At 36.8% G+C, this 23462-nt stretch overlaps 1 protein-coding gene across 2 annotated transcripts in view; it reads left to right on the top strand.

Annotated features, from left to right (window-relative positions):
• ABCA9 (ATP-binding cassette, sub-family A (ABC1), member 9) overlaps positions 1-23462 on the top strand; it is a 105812-nt gene that overhangs the window by 23564 nt on the left and 58786 nt on the right. Inside the window, exons 5-10 of one of the 2 annotated variants that reach the window (XM_011985013.1) lie at positions 1091-1218; positions 11909-12017; positions 13547-13754; positions 17679-17843; positions 18415-18518; positions 19299-19525. In XM_011985013.1, the coding sequence (XP_011840403.1) occupies positions 1208-1218; positions 11909-12017; positions 13547-13754; positions 17679-17843; positions 18415-18518; positions 19299-19525 (824 nt within the window). In that variant the 5' untranslated portion in view covers positions 1091-1207. Of the gene's footprint in view, positions 1-1090; positions 1219-2066; positions 2267-11908; positions 12018-13546; positions 13755-17678; positions 17844-18414; positions 18519-19298; positions 19526-23462 lie in introns of those variants that run through there. The other variant, XM_011985758.1, reaches the window with a different exon arrangement.

Genomic DNA, 23462 nt, shown 5'->3' with positions numbered 1-23462 from the left:
AGGCCAGGAAAATTGTAAAATATGTGCACATAAAGTAAGAATAATGGAATAAACAGAGACATATGCAAATGAGACAGCATAGCATTTGTAATTTGAGCTCATAGACTCTACAGATAGTCTGAGTTTTAACTTAGTTTCCGCTACTCACCATCTGTGTGAATTTGGTCAAGTTACATAACTCCCTGGGCCTCACCCTTCCGGTTCGTAAAATGGGGTGATTAGAATAATGCCTACCTCTTGGGATTATTATGTGGATTAAATGTTTTAATATTTAAGTATGTCTTAGACACGATAAATGCTATATGTACTTGCTAAAAAAAAGTATACATTACGGTATAAAATCAGTGCCATTTCATTTTTGAACTTCCATGGGATTATTTTTGAATTGGTAAATTGATTCAAAAGCTTCTTTAGAAGAGTAAATAGGTCGGGCACAGTGGCTCACGCCTGTAATCCCAGCACTATGTGGAACCAAAGCAGGCGGATCATTTGAGGTCAGGAGTTCCAGACCAGCTTAACCAAAATGGTGAAAACCCGTCTCTACTAAAAATACACAAAAATTAGCTGGCTGTGGTGGCGGGCACCTGTAGTCCCAGCTACTGTGGAGGCTGAGCCAGGAGAATCGCTTGAACCCGGGAGGCGGAGGTTCCACTGAGCCGAGATAGCGCCACTGCACTCCAGCCTGGGCGACAGACAGAGCTCCGTTTCCAAAAAAAAAAAAAAAAGTAAATAAATATTATTTAATCTAGAAAATATTAAAAAGAAGATCAATGAGAGGGAGCTTGCTCTGTTATAGTGCCACAGAGATTACAGTGTGGTACATTGAAGGAAATATATTGAAAACAGAATTTAGAACCGAAAGTCAAAGTCCACTAGGGCTAGAACTCATAAGCTCTAACCTAGGTACAAAGTTCTTCTAGGAAACAAGTTACTGGAAAAAAAATTCCTAAATTATATTCTCTGTGCACAAAATGTTGGTGATGTTATTAAATGTGATAATTTTGTATTTTCTGCAGAAAATACAACCATCCAACCTTTTCTGTAGACATATGGAAACAATCAGAAGTCTTTTTTTTTTTTTTTTTTAAAGTTTGACAGTCTCATGGATTCAGGAGTTCAGCCTACTTCCACAGACTGCTTGCTGAGCAAATTCTGGATCCCATATAATTAGAAAAAGGATAAATATAAATGCATCAATATTGAGAGAATGGGAAATGGGTGAGGAAGATTTCATTTGGTTGTCATGGTCCATGGGACACAGATAAGAGGTTGATTTAAGAATTGCATGCATTTATTGTTTCCCTTTCAGCTGTGTGTTCAGGAAGAAATTACAGTACAGAAGAATTTAACAGACTTACCGGCTGTAAGCAGAAAGATAGTGGTCCTTTACCCCATCCTCTTCAGCCAAAGATAAACTCCATGAATTTTAAGAATTTTGGAACAGTCTTTTCTTCTACTTACACAAGATGCTCAAAAATAGACAGAATGGCATCTATTACCAGTTAAAAATGTTTCTCTAACAATACTGGAAAGCAGGACATTCTAAAATTCAGTAGTTACTGGTGGAGAAAGTAGTTTGTTTCACGGGAACTGTTGCAGAAGTGACAAACCTGGAGGCTTTGGGAACACAGATAATTGTTATGTGAGATTTCTTTAAAGATTCTCCTCGCTTCAGTACCATGAAAGATGCTATAATTAGTATGCACACAATGAAACTGAGGTGCAGATGAAAACTCAGAGTTTCCTTTGTTACCCTGAAAAAAATGACATTGCTTTATTGCTTTATACATATATATATGTGTGTGTGTGTATTTTCCACTTTGCTCTGCTCTACTCTTCTCTGGATTAGGTTCTCACTTATCTTTGCTTAAATCATTGTGTTGGGGTCAATTCTCCCATTAGGGCCTTGTATGAAAAGACTGATTGAGAAAGGCTAGATTCTTCTTGGTTTAATAGTTCCTAATGTTTTGATATGTCCAGCCAACCATCTGCAACGACAAACTCCCTGCTGAGGAACCAGCAGGAAACAAAGAAATGGAAAACAGCAAAGAAATCACCACGTGAGCAGAAGATATTTTGGCAGCCTGGCTGAACTGAGACCAAATTCTCCTTGGAAATCAGTATAAAACAGAAACTATTCACAATGAACGTGAAATTAAAAGCATGATGTAGTAGTGACCCAAAAGGAATGTGAATTCTTCTCCAGAACATGCAGAGACCCATGGATGAACTGTGTTTCTAGATTTTTCCTCCAGCTTTCCTGAGAGTAAGTTAACCTCTAAAATTGTGGTTATTTTGCATATAGAAATATAACGTAAGACTATAAATAGGAATGCCAGACATTTACATAGAAACCATTAAATGTAGTAAGTTATTAACGAGTCATTTTGACTTTTCAAATCATCTGTTTTATTTTGTATGACTAAATAACCAATTGAAGAACTAAGAATTTGTATTTTTACCTCATAACTAAAGCATGTTTGGACAAACAGCGACATTATCTAATAGGCTATTGAATAAATAAAAATAAATGTAACATTATGATGCTTCTTTATAAGTATGAACTATTTCCAAAGTTATTTGAATTACTTACTCTTCTTTGTTTTTAATTTTACTGCCAGAGGAATTGTAAGCATTGCAGGTTGTACAATTTTCTGAGTTTTGAATTGTTTTTAAATGGCTTGAGAATATTTTCATCAAGAAAACTTACAGAAAGATTTTCACTGATCTTATTTATTATACTTTTTAAAAATTTTGATCTAATTTGTTGCCTAGTGCAACAAATTAGAAAAATTTGTTCTGTGAATAACAGGAATTTTATCTGACTGAGAAATGATTGGCTTTTTACAACCAATTTATTATTTCCAAATTATACAATTTCCTATTGAGAACAATTTAAGCTAATTAGATGTTTTATATTATTACGGTGGGTGGTATATTTTTTCTCTGATATTTACACCAAGATGTTCAGTGGTGGAAAAAAATCAGTCTTAACGCTCAGAGACAAATAACCACATTCATGACAATGGAATTATGTAATTGTTTTTTATTCAAAAATATTTTCTGGCACACACATTAATTCACAGAAAGAAAGAAGAGTAGTCACGTGGGCACCATATTTAACCCTTTCAGATACTGAGGTTTTTCACGGCATTGATTTCTTAGTTGGAAATGTAGCAGTTTGGTTTCAGTCAGGATTTCCAGGCTATCACAGCCTGCTCTGATGGCATGATTATCAGGAACTCATCTGCATCACTGGTGAATCTCTTTGGTCACTTTTGGACAGTTTTTAACCATAAGTCCATGCCCTCCTTTGTTATGCTGATGAGGTGCGTCATAAAAGGAATGTCCAACAATGTCTTCCCGTCTTGTTCTCAGGCCTCAGGCTCTCGGACCCCTTTCCCCAAACCTGCCCCCATATTAACTTTCTATTGCTGCTGTGAAAAAAAAAAAAAAAAAAAAAAGGCCACAACCTTAATGGTTTAGAACAAAACAGAGTTATCATCTTACAGCTCTGGAGGTTAGAAGTGTGAGGCGGGTCTCTCACTGGGCTAACATCAAGGTGTTGGCTAGGCTGTGTCTCTTTCTGGAGGCTATAGGAGAGAATCTGTTTTCTTACCCTGTGTAACTTTTAGAGGTTTCTTGCATTCTTTGGTCCATGGTCTTCCTCCTCCATCTTCAAAGCCAGTAATAGCATATCAAACCCTTGTTCTACTGCCTCACTCTGATCTCCTCGTGTGCCTCCTGTTTTACTTTTTAGGACCCTTGTGATTACACTGGGTCTGCCCAGATAATCCAGGATGATCTCCCTATTTCAAAGTAAGCTGATTGCAACCTTAATTCCATCTACTGCCTTAATTCCCCTTTGTCATATATTGTAACATATTCACAAATTCCAGGATTAGAATGCAACCATTATTCTGCCTATCACATTCCTCTTCAACTATGCCTTGTGATATGGTTTGGCTCTGTCCTCACTCCAATATCATCTTGAATTATAGCCCCCATAATCCCTATCTGTCATGGGAGGGACCCAGGGGGAGGTAATTGAATCATGAGGGCAGGTCTTTCCCAGGCTGTTCTCATGATAGTATTCAAGTCTCACAAGATCTGATGGTTTTATAAAGGGGAGTTCCCCTACCCAAGCTCTCTTGCCTGGTGCCATATAAGACATGACTTTGCTCCTTATTTGCCTGCAGCCCTGATTGTGTGGCCTCCCCAGTCATGTAGAACTGTGAGTTAATTAAACCTGTTTCCTTTATGAATTACCCAGTCTCAGGTATGTCTTTTTTTTTTTTTTTTCTTTTTTTTTTAGACAGAGTCTCACATTGTTGCCTAGGCTGGAGTGCAGTGGAGCGATCTCAGCTCACTGCAACCTCTGCCTCCTGGGTTCAAGTGGTTCTCCTGCCTCAGCCTCCCAAGTAGCTGGGATTACAGGCACCTGCCACCACACCCAGCTAATTCTTTGTATCTTTAGTAGAGATGGGGTTTCACCATGTTGGCCAGGCTGGTCTCAAACTCCTGACCTTGTGATTCACCTGCCTCAGCCTCCCAAAGTACTGGGATTACAGGCATGAGCCACCGTGCCCGGCCTCAGGTATGTCTTTATTAGCAGTGTGAGAACAGACTAATACACCTTGCCCTTCAGACTTCAATCGCAGCACAATATTCCCTGCAATAGACCATGGATAGGCTTCATCTCTGGTACTACCTCCTTGAGGCTGACTTGAATAAATCATCTTCCCACTTGAGCTGTCTCTTGAATACCAGAAGGGGTCAGCATATTCACAGCTTTGCTCCTGCCATGAATATGGCAGGATGAACCATGAACCTGGGATCCAGGAGCACCCTCATCCGTAAAACCATTGAACGGGCAATGCAATCTTATGATTGCCATTCCTGTTCAATATGGCGCCAAAAGAGGATAAAAGGAATGTGCAACATAATGGTATTGACGTGAAAACACAGGCCTTATCAGTCAACTGGCCTTGTGCTCCACCGTACCAAGGCTTGAACTACTACCTTTGAATCATTTCCTGGGTGAGTTTCCCATCCTAGAATGTTGGGTTTGTTAGCTAAGATTAGGTCTTACATTTTCTTTATCAGTTATCTTGGTCATTAAAGCTCTACAACTTTCAGACCATTTTTGTTATTCTGCCTAATACATGGCACCATTATGTAAAATGGTGTCATATTTGCATTTAACCTACGTATATTGTCCTGTGTACTTTAAATAATCTCTAGCTTACTTACAATACCTAATACAATGTAAATTCTATGTAAATAATTGTTATACTTTATTGTTTCAGAAATAATGACAAGAAAAAAAAAGCTTCTACATGTTCAGTACAAACCCAGCCATCCTTTTTTCTGAGCATTATCTACCGGCAGTTGGTTGCATCCACAAGTGCAGAACCCACAAACAGAAATGAGTGACTATAGTTTTTGAGCTGTGCTAACATGAAAGAGTATACATAATTACATTATACCCGCACTACCAGACTGAAATTGTCATATCTGAAATAAGTTACCTTCATGATGTTGTAGTAGGTCAGTTAATGACTTTTGGACAGACATGTCCTGAATTCTTTGTTTGTTCTCTGCAAACAGTTCTATAAAGACTTACTAAAGCCTTGGCCCATGTTTTAGAAAGTGGAAATCTGGCTGACTGGTGGATCTGTGTGCAAGCCTGAAGGTCACTCTCTCTCTCTGTTTCTCTCTTGTAAGCCTAGGCCCTTATGTGGGTTACCCTCAAGGCCAAGGCTGAGCCCATAAGCAGGCAGGCATGGGTGATTGTCTCTCATTGAAAATAGCAGAGCAACATTGGTGCCTACAAATAGTTATCCCTATATTGATTTCAATAATACAATAGTAGAATGAGGTATCTGTTTAAGTACTTTCAAGGACAATTTTATGTGATTTGTTTATCTCTATTCAGCTGATTCATTATCCCTCACTCCACCTCCCGCCTATCCACATATGTGTAGGCAGGTTATAGCCATCATAGATGTGAAGATTAGTTTGGGTGCTCTTTTCTACCAACAGTAAAAGTGGGCTATCTGCTTTGCAAGAATAAAGTTTGTCTGTAATAACATGAAACCTGTTCCTTGACTCAACAGTCCTTTCTACAATAATTACATTTTTATGCCCATACTGTCCCCCCAAAATGCATTTTCAAACCACTGAACACTAGTTAAAACTATGAGTTCCAAGTCTCCCTACCTCTTGGAATGTTTCATAGGAAAATCTCCACTGACAAAGTGACATAGGTCTGGATTTTATTTCTGTGCCTCTTCATCACCACATATTCAACTATTCCAAAATAGTTATTACCACCATCACTCTACTCTAGTTCCTTCTGCTCATTATCTCTTACACAGTATATCGTATCTAATTAGGCTTCACCTTATGAAGTAGGCTTTGTAAATATCCCAGGGGATGAAGGACAAGGAGTTAAAAGATACAGAACAAAGATTGAGAATTTTATTTCATTTTCTGCTTCTAGCATCTGAAAGAGATTGTAGAGTGTTGATACAATTTCTTCCTTAACAGTCTGATAGAATTTCCCAGTGAACCCATTCACTGGGGAACCACCAGTGATGCTTTCTGTTTTGAAGATTTTTGATTATTAAATCAGTTTCTTTTACAGATATAGGCTAATTCAGATTGTCTGTTTATTCTTGTGTGAGTTTCAACAGATTGTCTCTTTGAAGGAACAGATTTGTTTCACCTAGGCTATCAAATTTATGAGCATAGGGTTGTTCATAATATTCCTTGATTGTCCTCTTAATGTCTATGAGATCTGTAGTGATGCCCCCTCTTTCATTTCTAATATTAGCAACTTGTGTTCTCTCCCTCTTTTTTCCTAGTTAGCCTTGGTAGAGGCCTATTGATTTTATTGATCTCGGAGAACCAGCATTTGGTTTTATTGATTTTTCTCTATTGATTTCCTGTTTCCAATTTCATTGATTTCTATCATAATTTTTACTATTTCTTTTATTTTGCTTTCTTTAGATCTTTTTTCTTTACTAATGTATGCATTGGATGCTGTAAATTTCTCTCTAAACAAAGCTTTCACTGTATGCCACAAATTTTGATAAGCGTTTTCATTGTTATTTAGTTCAAAATAAGTTTTAATTTGTCATTAGATTTTTTTCTTTGACTTTTATGTTATTTAGAAGTGTGTTGTTTAACCTTCATGTATTTCGGGATTTTCCAGCTATCTTTCTATTACTGCTTTCTGGTGTAATTCTACCATGGCCTGAGAGCATGTATTGTATGATTTCTATTCTTTTAAATTTTCTAAGGTGTGTTTTATGGCCCAAATTTGGTTTATATTGGTGAACATTCCATGTAAGCATGAGAAGAATGTATTTTCTGCTATTGTTGGGTGAAATAGTGTGTAGAAATGTTCATTTTATCCAGTTGGTTGATTATACTATTGAGTTCAACTCTGATTTTATTTGTTTTCTACCTGCTGGATCTGCCCATTTCTGCCAAGAGAGGTGCTGAAGTCTCCAACTATAAGAGTGGATTCATCTATTTCTCTTTGCAGTTCTCTCAGTATTTTGACACTGTTGTTAGTATACACATGTTAAAGATTGCTATGACTTCTTGGAAAATTGACCCCTTTATCTTTATGTAACTTCTCTCTTTATCCCTGATAATTTTCCTTCTTTTGAATGAAAAGTCTGTTCTGTTTCAGAATTCTGCTCCATATGAAATTAATATAGTTATTCCAGCTTTCTTCTGATTAGTGTTAGCATGGTCCATCTATATTTGTGCGTCTATTTTTAATCTATATGTGTCTTTATATTTAAAGTTGGTTTCGTGTAGACAACATGTAATTACATCTTTTTTGTCATCTACTCTGACAATCTCTATCTTTTAATTGGTGCATTTAGACCATTGATGATCAAAGTGATTATTGACATATTGGATTAGTATCTACCAAATTTGTTACCATTTTCTATTTATTGCTCTTGTTCTTTTCTTCAATTCTATTTTTGGGCTACAATTTTTCTGCCTTGTGTGGTTTTAATTAAGCATTTAATATAACTTCATTTTTCCTTCTTTCTTAGAATGTCATTTTTTTTTTGTTTTTTGTTTTTACTTTCTTTCATGGTTGCCTTAGAGTTTGCAATATATATTTACAATTAATCCAAGTCAACTTTCAAATATCACTCTACCACTTCACCGGTAGTGTATCTTATAGTAATAAAATAACCCCAATTCCTCCCTCCTGTCTCTCATACCATTACTGTCATTCATTTCACTTATAAATAAGTATACATGAACATTATATATGAATGTAATACATATATCATATATGCAGCATTTATATACATGTATGCACATAAGTATACACAATTGTATACATTGCTATTATATCCTATTATGTTTCAGATCAATTAAAAATAAGAAAAAGTTTTTATTGTACCTTCACTTATTATTTCTTTCTCTGATGCTTTTTCTTTCTTTATGTAGAGCCGATTTTTTTTTTTTTTTTTTTTTTTTTTTTGAGATAGTTGCCTAGGCTGGAGTGCAGTTTCACCATCACAGCTCATTGCAGCCTTAACCTCTCAGACCCAAGTGATCCTTTCTACCTCAGTCTCCAGAGTAGCTAGGGCCTCAGGCATAAGCCATCATGCCTCACTAATTTCAATAATTTTGTTTTTGTAGAGACAGGATCTCCCTACATTGCCTAGGCTAGTCTTGAACTTCTGGGCTCAAGCCATTCTCTCACCTCAGCCTCCTGAAATGCTGTAATTGCAGGCATAAGCCACTGTGCCCAGCCTTATATATAAATTTGTGACATATCATTTTATTTATTTTGAAACAACTTCTTTTCATATTTTTTCAAGGCAGGTCTACTGGCAACAAATTCTCTCATTATTTGTTTGTCTGAGAAAGTACTTCTCTTTAGCTTTTTGAGGATAATATCACAGAGTACATTCTACTAAGGGTAGAATGCTAAGTTGGTGGGGTTTTTTTCTCTCAACACATTAAATACCTTATTCTCTTCTTGTTTGCATGATTTCTGAAGAAAAGTGAGATAAAATTCTTATTTTTGCTCCCCTATAGAAACGATGTTTTCTTCCTCTGGCTTCTTTAATATTTTTATTCTTTATCTTTGATTTTCTGGAGTTTGAAAATGATATTCCTTGGTGAAATTGTTTGAGCAAATATTCCGCTTGGTGTTCTCTGACCTTCCTGAATCTACGGTTGGGTGTCTAGCCATAATCTGGGGAAATTCTCAGTCATTACTGTTTAAAATATTTCTTCCGTTCCTTTCTTTCTTTTGGATATTCCCATTAGGCATATGTTACACATTTTTAATTGTCCCACAGTTCTTAAATATTCTGCTCTGTTTTTTTTTTTTTTTTTTCAGTCTTTTTTTTGTTTTCTTTTCAGTTTTGGATTCTTTTCTCAGCTGTGTGTAGTCTACTAATAAACTCATCAAAGATCAAAGGCATTCTTCATTTCTGATAGTATTTTTTTAATATTAGGCATTTATTTTTGGTTCTGTCTTAGAAGTTTTATCTCCCTTCTTACCTTGCCCGTCTGTTCTTGCATGTTGCAACATTATAAGAAATATGTATTTTGTCTCTGCCCTCTAGTTTTGGCAAAAAGCTTCTAGAACGCTTGTAATTTCCAGAGTCATGGGGGTGATGGGAATAGCATTTGTTATAGTATTTGGTCCCTGTTCCTGACACAGAGCTTCTAAGACCAGGAATCTCTGAAGTGAAATGAGTATCTTCGTGTTCATGAGATATCTGATGGCAGAAATAACCTAGATTGCTTCAGGATAGGACTGGTTGCCAGGGAATCACCTATGTGATTAGAAGGTTTCAGCCCCATCCCCAGATGTCCAGGGAGAGGAGAGGAGATGGAGTTCAAGTTAATCTCCAATGGCCAATGATTTTTTTAATCATGCTCATGTAATGAAGTCTCCATAAAAACCCTAACTTTAGGAGTTTGGGGAACTTCTGGGTTGGTGAACATCTCAAGGTCCTGGGAAGGTGGTGCACCCAGAGAGTTACTGGAAGCTCAGCGTCCCGTCCTATATACCCTGCCCTATGCATATTTTCTATTTGGCTGTTCCTGAGCTTTATCCTTTGTAATACACTGATAATAGCAAGTAGACTGTTTTTCTGTGTTCTGTGAACCACTCTAGCAAATTATCAAACCCAAGGAGTGGATGTGGGAACCCCTAATATGTAGCCAGTTAGTCAGAAGTACAAAAGACCCAGGCTTGTAACTGGCATCTGAAGTGGGGGGCCGTCTTTTGGGACTGAGTCCTCAATCTGTGGGATCTGCTGTAACTCCAAGTGGACAGTGTCAGAATTGAAATCAATTGAATTTTAGGACACCCAGTTGGTGTCCACCGAGAACTGGAGAATTTCTTGGTGGGAAAAACCCACGCTTTTGTTATCAAAAGTGTTTTATGCAGAAAAACAGGTGTGGGCTTCCCCCTGCTCCCCGCTGCATTTTACATGTCATCTACTTTATCCGTTGAAGCCCTTAGTATTTTAAACATAGTTGTTTCAAATTCCTAGTCTAATAATTGCAACATTTCTGCCATATCTGAATTTGATTCTGATACTTGCCGTCCTTATAATTCTTTTTTTTTTTTTTTTTTTGCGTTCTAGTATGTGTTACAGTTTTTTCTATTTGTTTTTGAGATAGGGTCTCTCTCTGTCACCCAGGCTGTAGTACAGTAGCATGATCATGGTTCACTGCAGCCTCAATCTTGTTGGGCTCAAGCAGTCCTCTGCCTCGGCCTCCCAAGTAGCTTGTAGCTGTGACTACAGGCACCATACCCAGCTAATTTTTTGATTTTTTTAAAAAATAGAGATGGGGTCTCACTTTGCTGTCCAGGCTGGTCTCTAACTTCTGGCTTCAAGAAATCCTTCTGCCTCAGCCTCCCAAAGTGCTGGGATTACAGGCATGAGCCACTGTATGCAGGCTGTAATTTTCTCTTGGTAGCTGGATATGATGTCCTGGGTAAAAGTTAATCTCTTAACTTTGTGGCACACAAAATAATTGATTCAAAAAAAGCTCCTATCTTGTTTTGGTTACTTATTTTCTTTAATTTCCAATTCCCACTTGTCACCCAACCTCCATTCTTCTTTCCCACTTCCAAAGATAACCTTTTTATTGTATTAGGGATGATGATACTTTAGTTCCTGAATATTTTTGGAAAATGTGTATCACATGTAATGTGAATTGATACCAATGATATTGTGACCTAATGCTCAACCTTTTCTCTTTCTTTCTTCCTTTGAACTGGAGCTATGTTTTTAAGATCTCTTCAAGTGGATAGGTGTATGCCAATCCAGTGCTCCTGAATCCTACATAGTAATCTTAGGGTTGTATCCATAAAAATTTGTTTTATAACACCATGCCACAATAATCTACATTATAAAGAACATCGTTGCACTGGTCCCCTCATGAACCCATGTAAGAATCTCCTTGAGCTACATATCCAGGAGCAGAACTGATTGATGGTAGGATACTGCTAAGTAGTAATGAATTAGTAATGAATCACCCACGTGACTGGGTAAGTTTGTACCCCCAACAACAGAGCAAAAAGTTCCTTTCTCCCTGTTACACAATTTAACAACACCCACAGCTGAGGACATAGCAGCGATTGACACTAGTCACTCTTCTGATTTTTCTCAATCCAATGATGGAGAAATTATATCTGATAGTTGTTTTAATTCTTATTTCTTTCAATATTGGGTTTAAACATTGCCTCATATGTTTTTATTTTAGCCTTTTGACTTTCTTCTTCTCGAGGAATGCAACTAGAAACAGCTGTTACAATGTTTCTTTCATGTGTGATTGCACAATGTTTTCTGCTTTAGACCTTCACATTTACTTCGTTTTTTTCATCTTTTTAAAGGAAACAAGTCAAAATGAGCAACAGATGCATGAGTGTGAGTCAGCAAACATGGGCTCTTCTATGCAAGAACTGTCTTAAAAAATGGAGGATGAAAAGACAGACCTTGTTGGTATGGTTCAGAGTCTATGTGTTCTCATATTTAGAGGATGAAAAAGTATTTTATCAGACAACATAAACACTTTATTTTCATTATTTAGTATTGCACATATGTGTAGTCTAATTAACAACCTAGATTTTTTTTTTCAAATTCTGGGCTTTGCTATTTGTTCAAGTAAAATTTATTTTTCCAAATTACAGTATGTATTATTGTTTTATGTCTTACTAGAGGTATTTTTTTAAAAATTCATAAACTCCTTGAAAAATAAAGCTATATCTTTATACTGCAGAGATAACAATTCTTAACCTCTGAGCTCATTTGAATCTCATGAACACATTGGTATAGAGAAGTTTAGGGCCAAAGTAAAAAACAGGCAGGGAATCCAAAATTTAAGAAACAATCCAAAGGCAAATTGTTGCACTTCTACACAATGTCGCTATAGACACAGACAATGTCAGTTTGAAAGAAATAATGGTCATGTAAATAAACGGAAAAATGGTATTGTAAACTTTTACTTCTATTAAAATAGTACTTATTTTCTTCTGATCATAAGAATGACTAGATGTGCTTTGTGCAAAAAATTTAGTAAACTCAGAAAAATATAATAAAATCACTCATAGAATACTCAGAGTTCAAAAGTTATATTAACATTTGATCTTATGAACTAGTGTGTGTATGTGTATGTGTGTGTGTGTGTGTTCATGCATGTGTCAATACGTGTGTGTTCACGTATTGAATGCTTGGATTGGCAGGGAATAAAGTATACAGCAATTCCTGCATAGGGAAAAGATTATATAAATGTAAAAGTTTGAGATTCCACCCTATATAGGTGTTTTACCTTTAAACTTTTACCTCTTTTTTATATAAACATTATGTTTATTTTTCTATTAAGATAGAAATAGGTATAGATATAGACCAACACACATAGCTGAAAAAGGATCATATGATGAAGATGACATATAGCTCTTTTAAAAATGACATATGTATAGAATTATAACTAATTAACTAGTTTCTTATCACTGGGTTTCAATTGCATTCTGCTGTATTTCCAATTCCTGAATGTGGTCACAATGACAAAGACTTTTACATTTTTGGGGGGGACAACGTTTTGGGACTATCTTCTTCCACATACCAGCAACAGAAGGTAAAAATATGATCTTGCTCCTGTTGACGGAAGCTGGTTACCTATTCCATGTCTCCTACTATTTATTTATCACTGTCACTAAAATTTTAACATGACTAAACTGTTGGGCCATTCATAAAGTAATCCAGCCTTTATCACTTGCACTAAAGTGTGGTAAACTTAGATTCCCAATTGTAATTGGAATTGATGTTACAATTCTGTCTTGGTACACAATGTGCATATTTTAAAATATGCAGATTAATGAGCAAAAGAAAATCAGGATATTTAAGAACTAGGAGAAAGAACAAATGCAATGCAAGCCGAATAACAGAATTAAGTGTTTCAAATTGTTTGTGGATGATTTATCTGTGGTATAACATCTACCAGTTTGCTTCCTTTTTCTCTTATTGCTATATAGGAATGGCTCTTTTCATTTCTTCTGGTACTGTTTCTGTACCTATTTTTCTCCAATTTACATCAAGTTCATGACTCTCCTCAAATGCCTTCAATGGATCTGGGACGTGTAGATAATTTTAATGATACTAATTATGTTATTGCATTTGCACCTGAATCCAAAACTACCCAAGAGATAATGAACAAAGTGGCTTCAGCCCCATTCCTAAAAGGTATGTTCCCTGGTTGTTCATAGTAATTTCCTTATTTGCAAAAGGCGCAAATTCATTTTGAGATTTCCGTCACAAATTATATTGAATGCTCAAGTTTCTAGAGTTTATTAACAACATTAATGTATATTCCCTCCAAGTCTCAAGATTTTTTCTGGTTTGTTCACTAGTGTCCCATTTAGGAAATTCCATATTAAAAGGGTTATCCTCATAATTGTACATATCGAAATGAGATAGTCCAGGGTTATTTAAATGTATGTTTGTGAAAAGATTCTGGAAACATTGGACTGTAGTGACAGCATGATTTTTCAAATACATAAATATTGAGAGAGAAACTAGACATCATTTCAAAAACCCATGGGCAATATTTACAATGAAAAGAGGTGACATGTTTCCTTGTACCACAAAGTATATATGTGGGTGGGATGAAGCTCTAAAAGCCACAAAATTGGCATGGTTTCTCTCTCTGGGTGTAGGAAGAGAACAAAGAGAAACAATAAGGTATCTGATGGTCCTAAAGAAACTTCTTTAAGAGTTCATAATTATCTACCAGAAAGCAGAGAGGGCCAATTTGAGAATAGCAACTGAAACCATATTCAGAAATTATATTACTAGTATAGTTTTTGAATGCAATTGAAACTGTTAAATGTGTAAAGTGTGATAGACCAAATAAGTAAGTATGGAATAGTCTCATTCTCTCACCCATGTGTCCTTAAAACTTGGGAGTCACAGTATGGAAGAGAAGATCTAGGGCAGGACATTTACAAGGTGAAGAACTTTGTCATTCCAGATAGCTTAGAGAGCCATCAAGACCTGATCGGTCATGCCAAAAGAACTCAGCAGCCAATGTGGCACAAGTCCATGCTTTCATCAAATTATTAAATGAAAAATATAAGTAACTGTTTTACCATTAGAGGATGATACAGGTTGAGCACCCCAATTCTAAAATCCAAAATCTGAAATGCTCCACAATCTGAAAACTTTTGAGCGCTGACATGATGCATAAGTTGAGTATTCCACACCTGACCTCTTGATAAGGTTTGGCTCTGTGTCCCCACCCAAATCTCATCTTAATTGTAATCCCTACATGTAGAGGAAGGTACCTGTGATCCCCATGTTTTGAGGGGGGGAGGTGATTGGATCATGGGAGCAGTTTCCCCCATGCTGTTTTCATGATAGTGAGTTCTCACAAGATCTGATGATTTTATAAGGGGTTTTTCCCCCTTTGCTTCCTGTCTCTCCTGCCACCTTGTGAAGGTGCCTGCTTCCCCATCTGCCATGATTGTAAGTGTCCTGAGGTCTCCCCATGTTGTGGGAATCAGGAGACCAGAGAGACCAGATGGGTGGAACAGGAGTATTTTATTTAGGTGACCACTGGCCCAGCAGATTAATATCCAGAGGCTGAGCTACGCACAAAGACAGGGCTTGACTTTTATTCATGCAGCTGAAGGCGGGTGGCTAGCCAGTGGTGTGAAACTTGTGGAATGGGGAAACTGAGCTTACAGAAGCAGAACAAAGGCAGTTAATCAAACCGTGACAGGTTTTGCAACTTAGGCATGTCTTGTGACCTTTGCCATCCTGCACAAATGGAAAAATAGGAACTTACAAAATCCTTGCAAACTTGCAGAAATAGTTACAAAAGTAGTTATAAGAGCATAGTGTGGGGAGAGGATTTCACGGGGAGACTGATAAGAACTTGCTTTTCTCGTCCTTGCTCTTGGAATCCATTTCTTTGGGGCCCCTGCCTAGCATTGCAGATAATGTATTCATAGCCCCAGCTGGACTTTGGAGTGAGTCAGCCTGGTCAGGGAAGGACTTCTTTTCCCTTTACTTATTTTTCTTATATTCCTGCTTCACCCAGCCATGCAGAACTGTGAGCCAATTAAACCTTTTTCCTTTATAAATTACCCAGTCTTGGGTATGTCTTTATCGCAGTGTGCAAACAGACCAGTACACTTCATGTGATGGGTCACAGTGAAAACGCAGTCAAAACTTTGTTTTATGCACAAAATCATTTAAAATATTGTATAGGCTGGGTGTGGTGGCTCACTTCTGTAATCCCAGCACTTTGGGAGGCCGAGGTGGGCGGATCATCTGAGGTCAGGAGTTCCAGCCTGGCCAACATGGTGAAACCCCATCTCTACTAAAAATAAAAAAATTAGCTGGGCGTGGTGGCATATGCCTGTAATCTCAGCTACTTGGGAGGCTGAGGCAGGTGATTCACTTGAACTCAGGAGGTAAAGGTTGCAGTGAGCCGAAATCGTGCCACTGCACTCCAGCCTCAGTGACAGAGTGAAAGTCCATCTCAAAAAAAAAAAAAAAATGATATATATATATACACTTATACACACACATATATATATATAGAGAGAGAGAGAGCGAGAGAGTATAAAATTGCCTTCAGGCAATGTGTATAAAGTGTATGCGAAACATAAATGAATTTCACATTTAGACTTGGGTGCCATCCTCAAGATTTCTTATTGTGTATATGAAAATAATATAAAATTCAAAAAAAATGGAAACCCAAAATACTTCTTGTCTCAAGCATGTGATAAGAGATACTCAGCCTATTGTAATGAGTTCTTATTATGAAAAATAGCAAATAAAGAGAAAATACAAGTACATATCCCATGTGAACTAACTATTGCACAACCAAATAGATAATGGAAAATGTTATTTTATAAACGTTTTATATTAGTAGATGAAAAAAATGACAGAAATAAAACATCATCATTTTGAAACTCCCATTGAATTAATGGACCTAGGCACTGAGGGTCAACAGCTGCTAATGTCTCAAAAAGAAAAACAATTAGCAATTATAAGCCTCTCATAAAACAACACATCAACACCTATCAGCTGCCAAAAAAGAATTAGACCTGAGTCTGATTAAGCCTTTGGATCTAGCTGCTGGATTGTAGAAAATACGGAGGACAAAATAACTTGTTGAATTACACCAGGAGGATGGGCTTATATGGGTTAAATGGCCTGGGTTAGATCAGTAACAGTTAGCCATTTGCACTATATATTTTAGAATAAACAAAGTCTCTTAAGCAAACACTATCTAAATGAAAGTTTTATGCTGTCTTTGGAAATTTGGCTATATTGATACCACTTCCAAGTGAAAATGTGTACTATAATTGCAGCATATATTCCAACTTTAGATAGGTTTGTTTGTATGTGAATTTAAATCAATGTATTGGTATTTCCAATGTCAATATTTATACCAGTACCAATACCCATGATTATTTCCAATACCATTGGAATTTCCAATACCAATAATTATTTCAAATTCATTGTGCCTTAAATTATTGTTCGATATGGTTTGGCTGTGTCTCCACCCAAAATTGTATCTTGAATTGTAATCCCCAGAATCCCCACAATCCCCACGAGTCAAGGCAGGGACTCAGTGGGAAGTGATTGGATCATGGGGGTGGTTTCTCCCATGCTATTCTCATGATAGTGAGTGAGTTCTCATGAAATCTGATGATTTTATAAGCATCTGGCATCTCCCCTGCTTGCACTCATTCTTTCTCCTGCCTCCCTGGGAAGAGGTACCTTCTGCCATGATTGTAAGTTTCCTGAGGCTTCCCCAGTCATAGGGAACTGTGAGTCAATTAAACTTCTTTTCTTTATAAATCACCCAGTCTTGGTATTTTCTTATAGCAATGTAAGAACAGAATGATACATTGTTCAAATGATTTATTTGGAAGGGTAAATAATATTTGAAATACAGATGTTCGCCATACATTTCTGATTTTATCTAGAACATCAGAAATTCCCACCCCTTTCCCCTCCGTGTCTTATTCAGGCCCAGCACTGCCTTTAGGAAGGAAATAGCTTTAACATAAAATAACCTCAACATAATTGAATATGGCCAGGTAGACATCTTCTTGCTTAACTATTTCTTTTTTTTTCTTCACATGACAGGAAGAACAATCATGGGGTGGCCTGATGAAAAAAGCATGGATGAATTGGATTTGAACTATTCAATAGATGCAGTGAGAGTCATCTTTACTGATACCTTCTCCTACCATTTGAAGTTTTCTTGGGGACATAGAATCCCCATGATGAAAGAGCACAGAGACCATTCAGGTAACTTTTGCAGAAGAAAAAATTTTTTTTTGCTATTGTATCAGTAGCCACAAAGGGGCCATACCTGATAGCAGAGGTTAAACTATACAAACATATACAACCACAACATATACCTTTAATTTCTGAACATAAAGGAGATTCGTATTTATTAAATGAAGCTTATGTGCTTAAGTACATTGTTTTATTAAGAAATTATATTTACTATTATTTGTAAGTTGCTCCTAAAAAACACCTGAACAAAATGATGTTGCTCATTGACTCCCAAACATTTTCTTAAAGTTTAGTGTTTTCTTGACATAAGCAACAGAAGATCCAAGCTCAAGGAAAGCAATCTTGACTAATGGAAAGAATTATAAAATATAATGAAAAATCATTGAGAATTGGTCTTAAAAATATTTGTAAAGTAATTCTGCTATATTCCGTTTGGGTCTGCTCTGCAAATCTCAACTGAGAAGACTTACCATCCACTATATCATCATGGACTTTGCATTTTGAAACATTTGAAATTTTGTTTTTTTCTGTAGCCAAGATTGTATCATTCCATAATAATGGATATGTTCTTCTTCTAAAGCTCACTGTCAAGCAATGAATGAGAAAATGAAGTGTGAAGGTTCAGAGTTCTGGGAGAAAGGCTTTGTAGCTTTTCAAGCTGCCATTAATGCTGCTATCATAGAAGTGAGTATAAAGTTAAAGGAATCTAACGGCATTACATTTGAATTTTGCTGGATGGTGATTTAATGGATTATCTTATTCTGTCATTTATTTACTTCATTAATGAGGCACAATATACAGAACAACTTCCATATTAAAACCATTGTACTAAGTACTGAAGATCAGAAAATAAGTAAAACACAGGCACTTTTCTCCAGGGATACTGGTACTGGGGGAGATAGAAACATGGATATATAGTCATAATAAGAGTTTAGATTCTATCATAGAATTTTTTATTTTTAACTTTTTTTTTCTTAGAGACAAAGTTTTACTCTGTTGCCCAGGCTGGAGTGCAGTGGCTATTCACAGACATGATTATAGCTCACTGCCGCCTCAAACTTCTGGGCTCAAGTGATCCTCCTACCTCAACCTCCCAAGTAGCTGGGATTACAGGCACATGCCACCATGCCTGGTTCTATCATGGAATTTAAAATGGTGTATGAGGTAAACTATAAAGCAGGATATACTCTAGTAAGAAACATCAGGGAAAATTTACTAATTGAAGTGACATTCCAGCTAATCTTAAAATAGAATAGTGTTTTGTCCAGTGAGGAGGATGATGTTCTAAGGAGTCACGACAAAACCTAAAGTGTTTCAGGAACCACAGGGGGCCAGATCATGAAGGGCATATATACATAAAACATGTAAATGTAGAATGTACATGATTCCTTATAATTTAGAGAAAAAGCCCAAGGTTGGAATTAGATTGATGATAACAATTTGTTCATTGATATCTTTCTTTAGTTCGCAACAAATCATTCAGTGATGGAACAGCTGATGTCAGTTACTGGTATACATATGAAGATGTTACCTTTTGTTGCCCAAGGAGGAGTTGCAACTGATTTTTTCATTTTCTTCTGCATTATTTCTTTTTCTACATTTATATACTATGTATCAGTCAATGTTACGCAAGAAAAACAATACATTACGTCGTTGATGACAATGATGGGACTCCGAGAGTCGGCATTCTGGTAAATCATATGACTGCAATCCATTATGCAGCACAAACAGAACAACTTAGCTGGTTGACACCTTAGACCAGGGGTCTCCAAGCTCCAGGCCACAGACTGCTACTGGTCTGTGGCCAGTTAGGTACCAGGCCACATAGGAGGAGGTGAGTGGCAGGCAAGTGAGCAAAGCTTCATCTATATTTACAGCCACTCCCTATTACTCGCATTACCACCTGAACTCCACCTCCTGTCAGAATAGCAGTGTTATTAGAGTCTCATAGAAGCTCGAACCCTATTGTGAACTATGCATGCGGGAGATCTAGGGCTCCTTATGAGTATCCAATGCCTGATGATCTGTCATGCAAGAGATCTAGGTTGCAGGCTCCTTATGAGTATCCAATGCCTGATGATCTGTCACTGTCTCCCATCACCCCCAGATGGGACCATCTAGTTGCAGGAAAAAAAGCTCAGGGTTCCCACTGATTCTACATTATAGTGAGTTGTATAATCATTTCATTATATATTACAATGTAATAATAATAGAAATTAAGTGCAAAATAAATATAATCCACATGCATTATCCCAACACCATCCCCCGACTCCTGTTTGTGGAAAAACTGTCTTCCATGGAACTGGTCCCTGGTGCCAAAAAGGTTGGGGACTGCGGCCTTAGATCTCTAAAGCGTCATATATACACTTACTGCTTTCATAAAGTAGTACATTATAAATGAGTGGAGCAGATGACCCTACAGACTTGGTGACTTGAAACTTTCCAAATTTATTTGACTTAAAGAAAGCCTCATCCTGTAGAAGTTTGCCAATACTCAGGGTGCTAGATGATTACTTGGTCACTATTTACCATATATGGGTGAACCCAAATACACAAATGCTTGAGGTTTCCAATGTTCAGTAAAATACATGTTTCAGATACCTATGTTAGGAATGGTGATTGACTTTTGACCCAGTGTTGGATGAGTCATCACTTTTATGACACTGAAAAAAAAGAAAACCTTTTATGTTCTTTAAACATTGAGATATTTTAGTTGAGGCCGTAGAGCACTGTGGTAAGCCTGGGAGGCGAGAAGCCTTGGGTTGTCTCCATCTCAGCATTCAGTAGCTACCATCTTGGAAAATTACTTAAACTCTTTAAACCTCAGTTTTCTCTTCTGTAAAACATGGATAATTATATGTACCTCTCATTGGTCCTGATAATTAAAAGAAAGAAATATATCTAAAATATTTTACATGGTGCTTAAGAATAAACACTCGATATTAGGTGTCAGTTGATGGAGATATGGGGAGCTTTATGGCCAGAGAGGACAGTAGAGGCAAGTTAGGAAACAAGGGTTGAATTGTCATAATGGCAAGATCTTTTCAAGAGTTTAGCCAAGTGATGCATTAGAGACAGGTGCGGTAAAAGCCTGAGTTTCTGGAGTCAGAAAGAAATGGCTTGAATCTTGAATTTGCCCTTTGCACACTGTGATATTACCTCAGTGTTAAATAAGATATGTAGAATGTATATAAGGGTTCTGGGCATATGCTACATAGGCTTTCAAAGAATGTTAGACATTACTGAGTAGAAAAAAAATAAAGTTTATGTGATTTTCTACACAAGTGTTCAATACACCAGGTGGAGAAGTGGAGAAGATGAATTATTTCTTCAGTTTAGGATGAAAGTTTTTCTCTGATGTCTTTTTCTGTATCAAAATTGAGTAACTCAATACTAAAAAAATTTGGTCAAGATAGATAGATAGATAGATAGATATTTCTTTTCTTTCTTTCTTTTTTTTTTTTTTTTTTTTTTGAGACAGAGTCTTGCTCTGTCACCCAGGCTGGAGTGCAGTGGCGAGATCTTGGCTCACTGCAACCTCTGCCTCCTGGGTTCAAGTGATTCTTCTGCCTCAACCTCCCGAGTAGTTGCAACTACAGGCAAGTGCCACCATGCCCAGCTAATCTTTGTACCTTTAGTGGAGACAGAGTTTCACTACGTTGGCCAGGCTGGTCTCAAACTCCTGACTTCAAGTGATTCACCTGCTTTGGCCTCCTAAAGTGTTGGGATTACAGGCGTGAGCCGCCACCCCAGCCTGTTTTTTAAAAAATGATATACAAACAATTAGAGAAAAATAACCAAGATGATTTTTAAAATAATAATCCAGTGAGAAAGGATTAAAAATCAGGGCAGTGTTTTTCCTCTCGTAAGAAAAGCCTGAGGCATTTTACTTGTGCAGCATTTAAGTGGAACTAAGGAGAGTTTGTAGAATATAGATGAACAATTTCAGAAGAATAAAAGTGTACTGTGCAAAGGAAGTTATTACAATTAGCCGTTAAAAATAAGTCATCCGAAAACATGATGGCATTTTCTACTTTAAATAAAAACTAACTGTTCATTGTGGATACATTATAAGCCAGTTGCCATATTAAACCCATAAAATAAATAATTTCATTTATTTTTCCTGTTTTCCAACAGAGAAAACTGAAGTTTGAAGAGATTAAATAACTACCTCTCAGGGTTATATAGTTATAATGTAGCAGGAGGAACTGGAACTAACTCAGATCTGTGATTAGAAAGCTTTTTCTCTTTCTCCTTTAAAGAACTTTCTTCCTGTTTATTTGGCATTGATAGCAAGGAAACAGATATCTTCATATTCATCTACATGTCTGTATCTATCTATGTCCTGTGAGTATGTATAAATGTGTATCTATATCTAATTATCTATACTGGAGATTGGTAATCTATCAGCTGTTTTTGCACAATTTGCAAATTAGGAATTTCTTTTACATTTTTAAATTATACTTTAAGTTCTGGGATACATGTGCAGAATGTGCAGGTTTGTTACATAGGTATACATGTGCCATGGTGGTTTGCTGCAACTATCAACCTGTCATCTAGGTTTTAAGCCCCACATGCATTAGGTATTTCTCCTAATGCTATCCCTCCCCTTGCTCCCTACCCCTGACAGGCCCCAGTGTGTGATGTTCCCCTCCCTGTGCCCATATGTTCTCGTTGTTCAACTCTCACTTATGAGTGAGAACATGTGTTTGGTTTTCTGTTCCTGTGTTAGTTTGCTAAGAATGATGGTTTCCAGTTTCGTCCATGTCTCTGCAAATGACATAAACTAATTCTTTTTCATGGCTGCATATATTCCATGGTGTATATGTACCACATTTTTAAAATCCAGTCTAACATTGATGGGCATTTGGGTTGGTTCCAAGTCTTTGCCATTGTGAATAGTGCTGCGATAAACATATGTGTGCATGTGTCTTCATAGTAGAATGATTTATGATCCTTAGAGTATATACCCAGTAATGGGATTGCTGGGTCAAATGGTATTTCTAGTTCTAGATCCTTGAGGAATTACCACACTGTCTTCCATAATGGCTGAACTAATTTACACTCCCACCAACAGTATAAAAGCATGCCTATTTCTCCACATCCTCTCCAGCATCTGTCATTTCTTGACTTTTTAATGATCACCATTGTAACTGGTGTGAGATGGTATCTCATTGTGGTTTTGATTTGTATTTCTCTAATGACCAGTGATGATAAGCTTTTTTCGTATGCTTGTTGGCTGCATAAATGTCTTCTTTTGAGAAGTGTCTGTTCATATCCTTTGCCCATTTTTTGATGGGTTGTTAGTTTTTTCTTGTAAATTTATTTAAGTTCCTTGTAGATTCTGGATAGTAGACCTTTGTCAGATGGATAGATTGCAAAAATTTTCTCCCATTCCGTAGGTTGCCTGTTCACTCTGATGATAGTTTCTTTTGCTGTGCAGATGCTCTTTAGTTTGATTAGATCCCATTTGTCAATTTTGGCTTTTGTTGACATTGCTTTTGGCATTTTAGTCGTGAAGTCTTTGCCTATGACTATATCCTGAATGATATTGTCTAGGTTTTCTTCTAGGGTTTTAAAGGTTTTAGATCTTATGTTTAAGTCTTTAATCCATCTTGAGTTAATTTT

Source organism: Mandrillus leucophaeus, unplaced genomic scaffold (genome assembly GCF_000951045.1).
Source record: "Mandrillus leucophaeus isolate KB7577 unplaced genomic scaffold, Mleu.le_1.0 Scaffold1, whole genome shotgun sequence".
Lineage (NCBI taxonomy): Eukaryota > Metazoa > Chordata > Mammalia > Primates > Cercopithecidae > Mandrillus > Mandrillus leucophaeus.
Note: the sequence above shows the minus strand (reverse complement) of the source record. Positions and strands in the feature narration are given on the sequence as shown.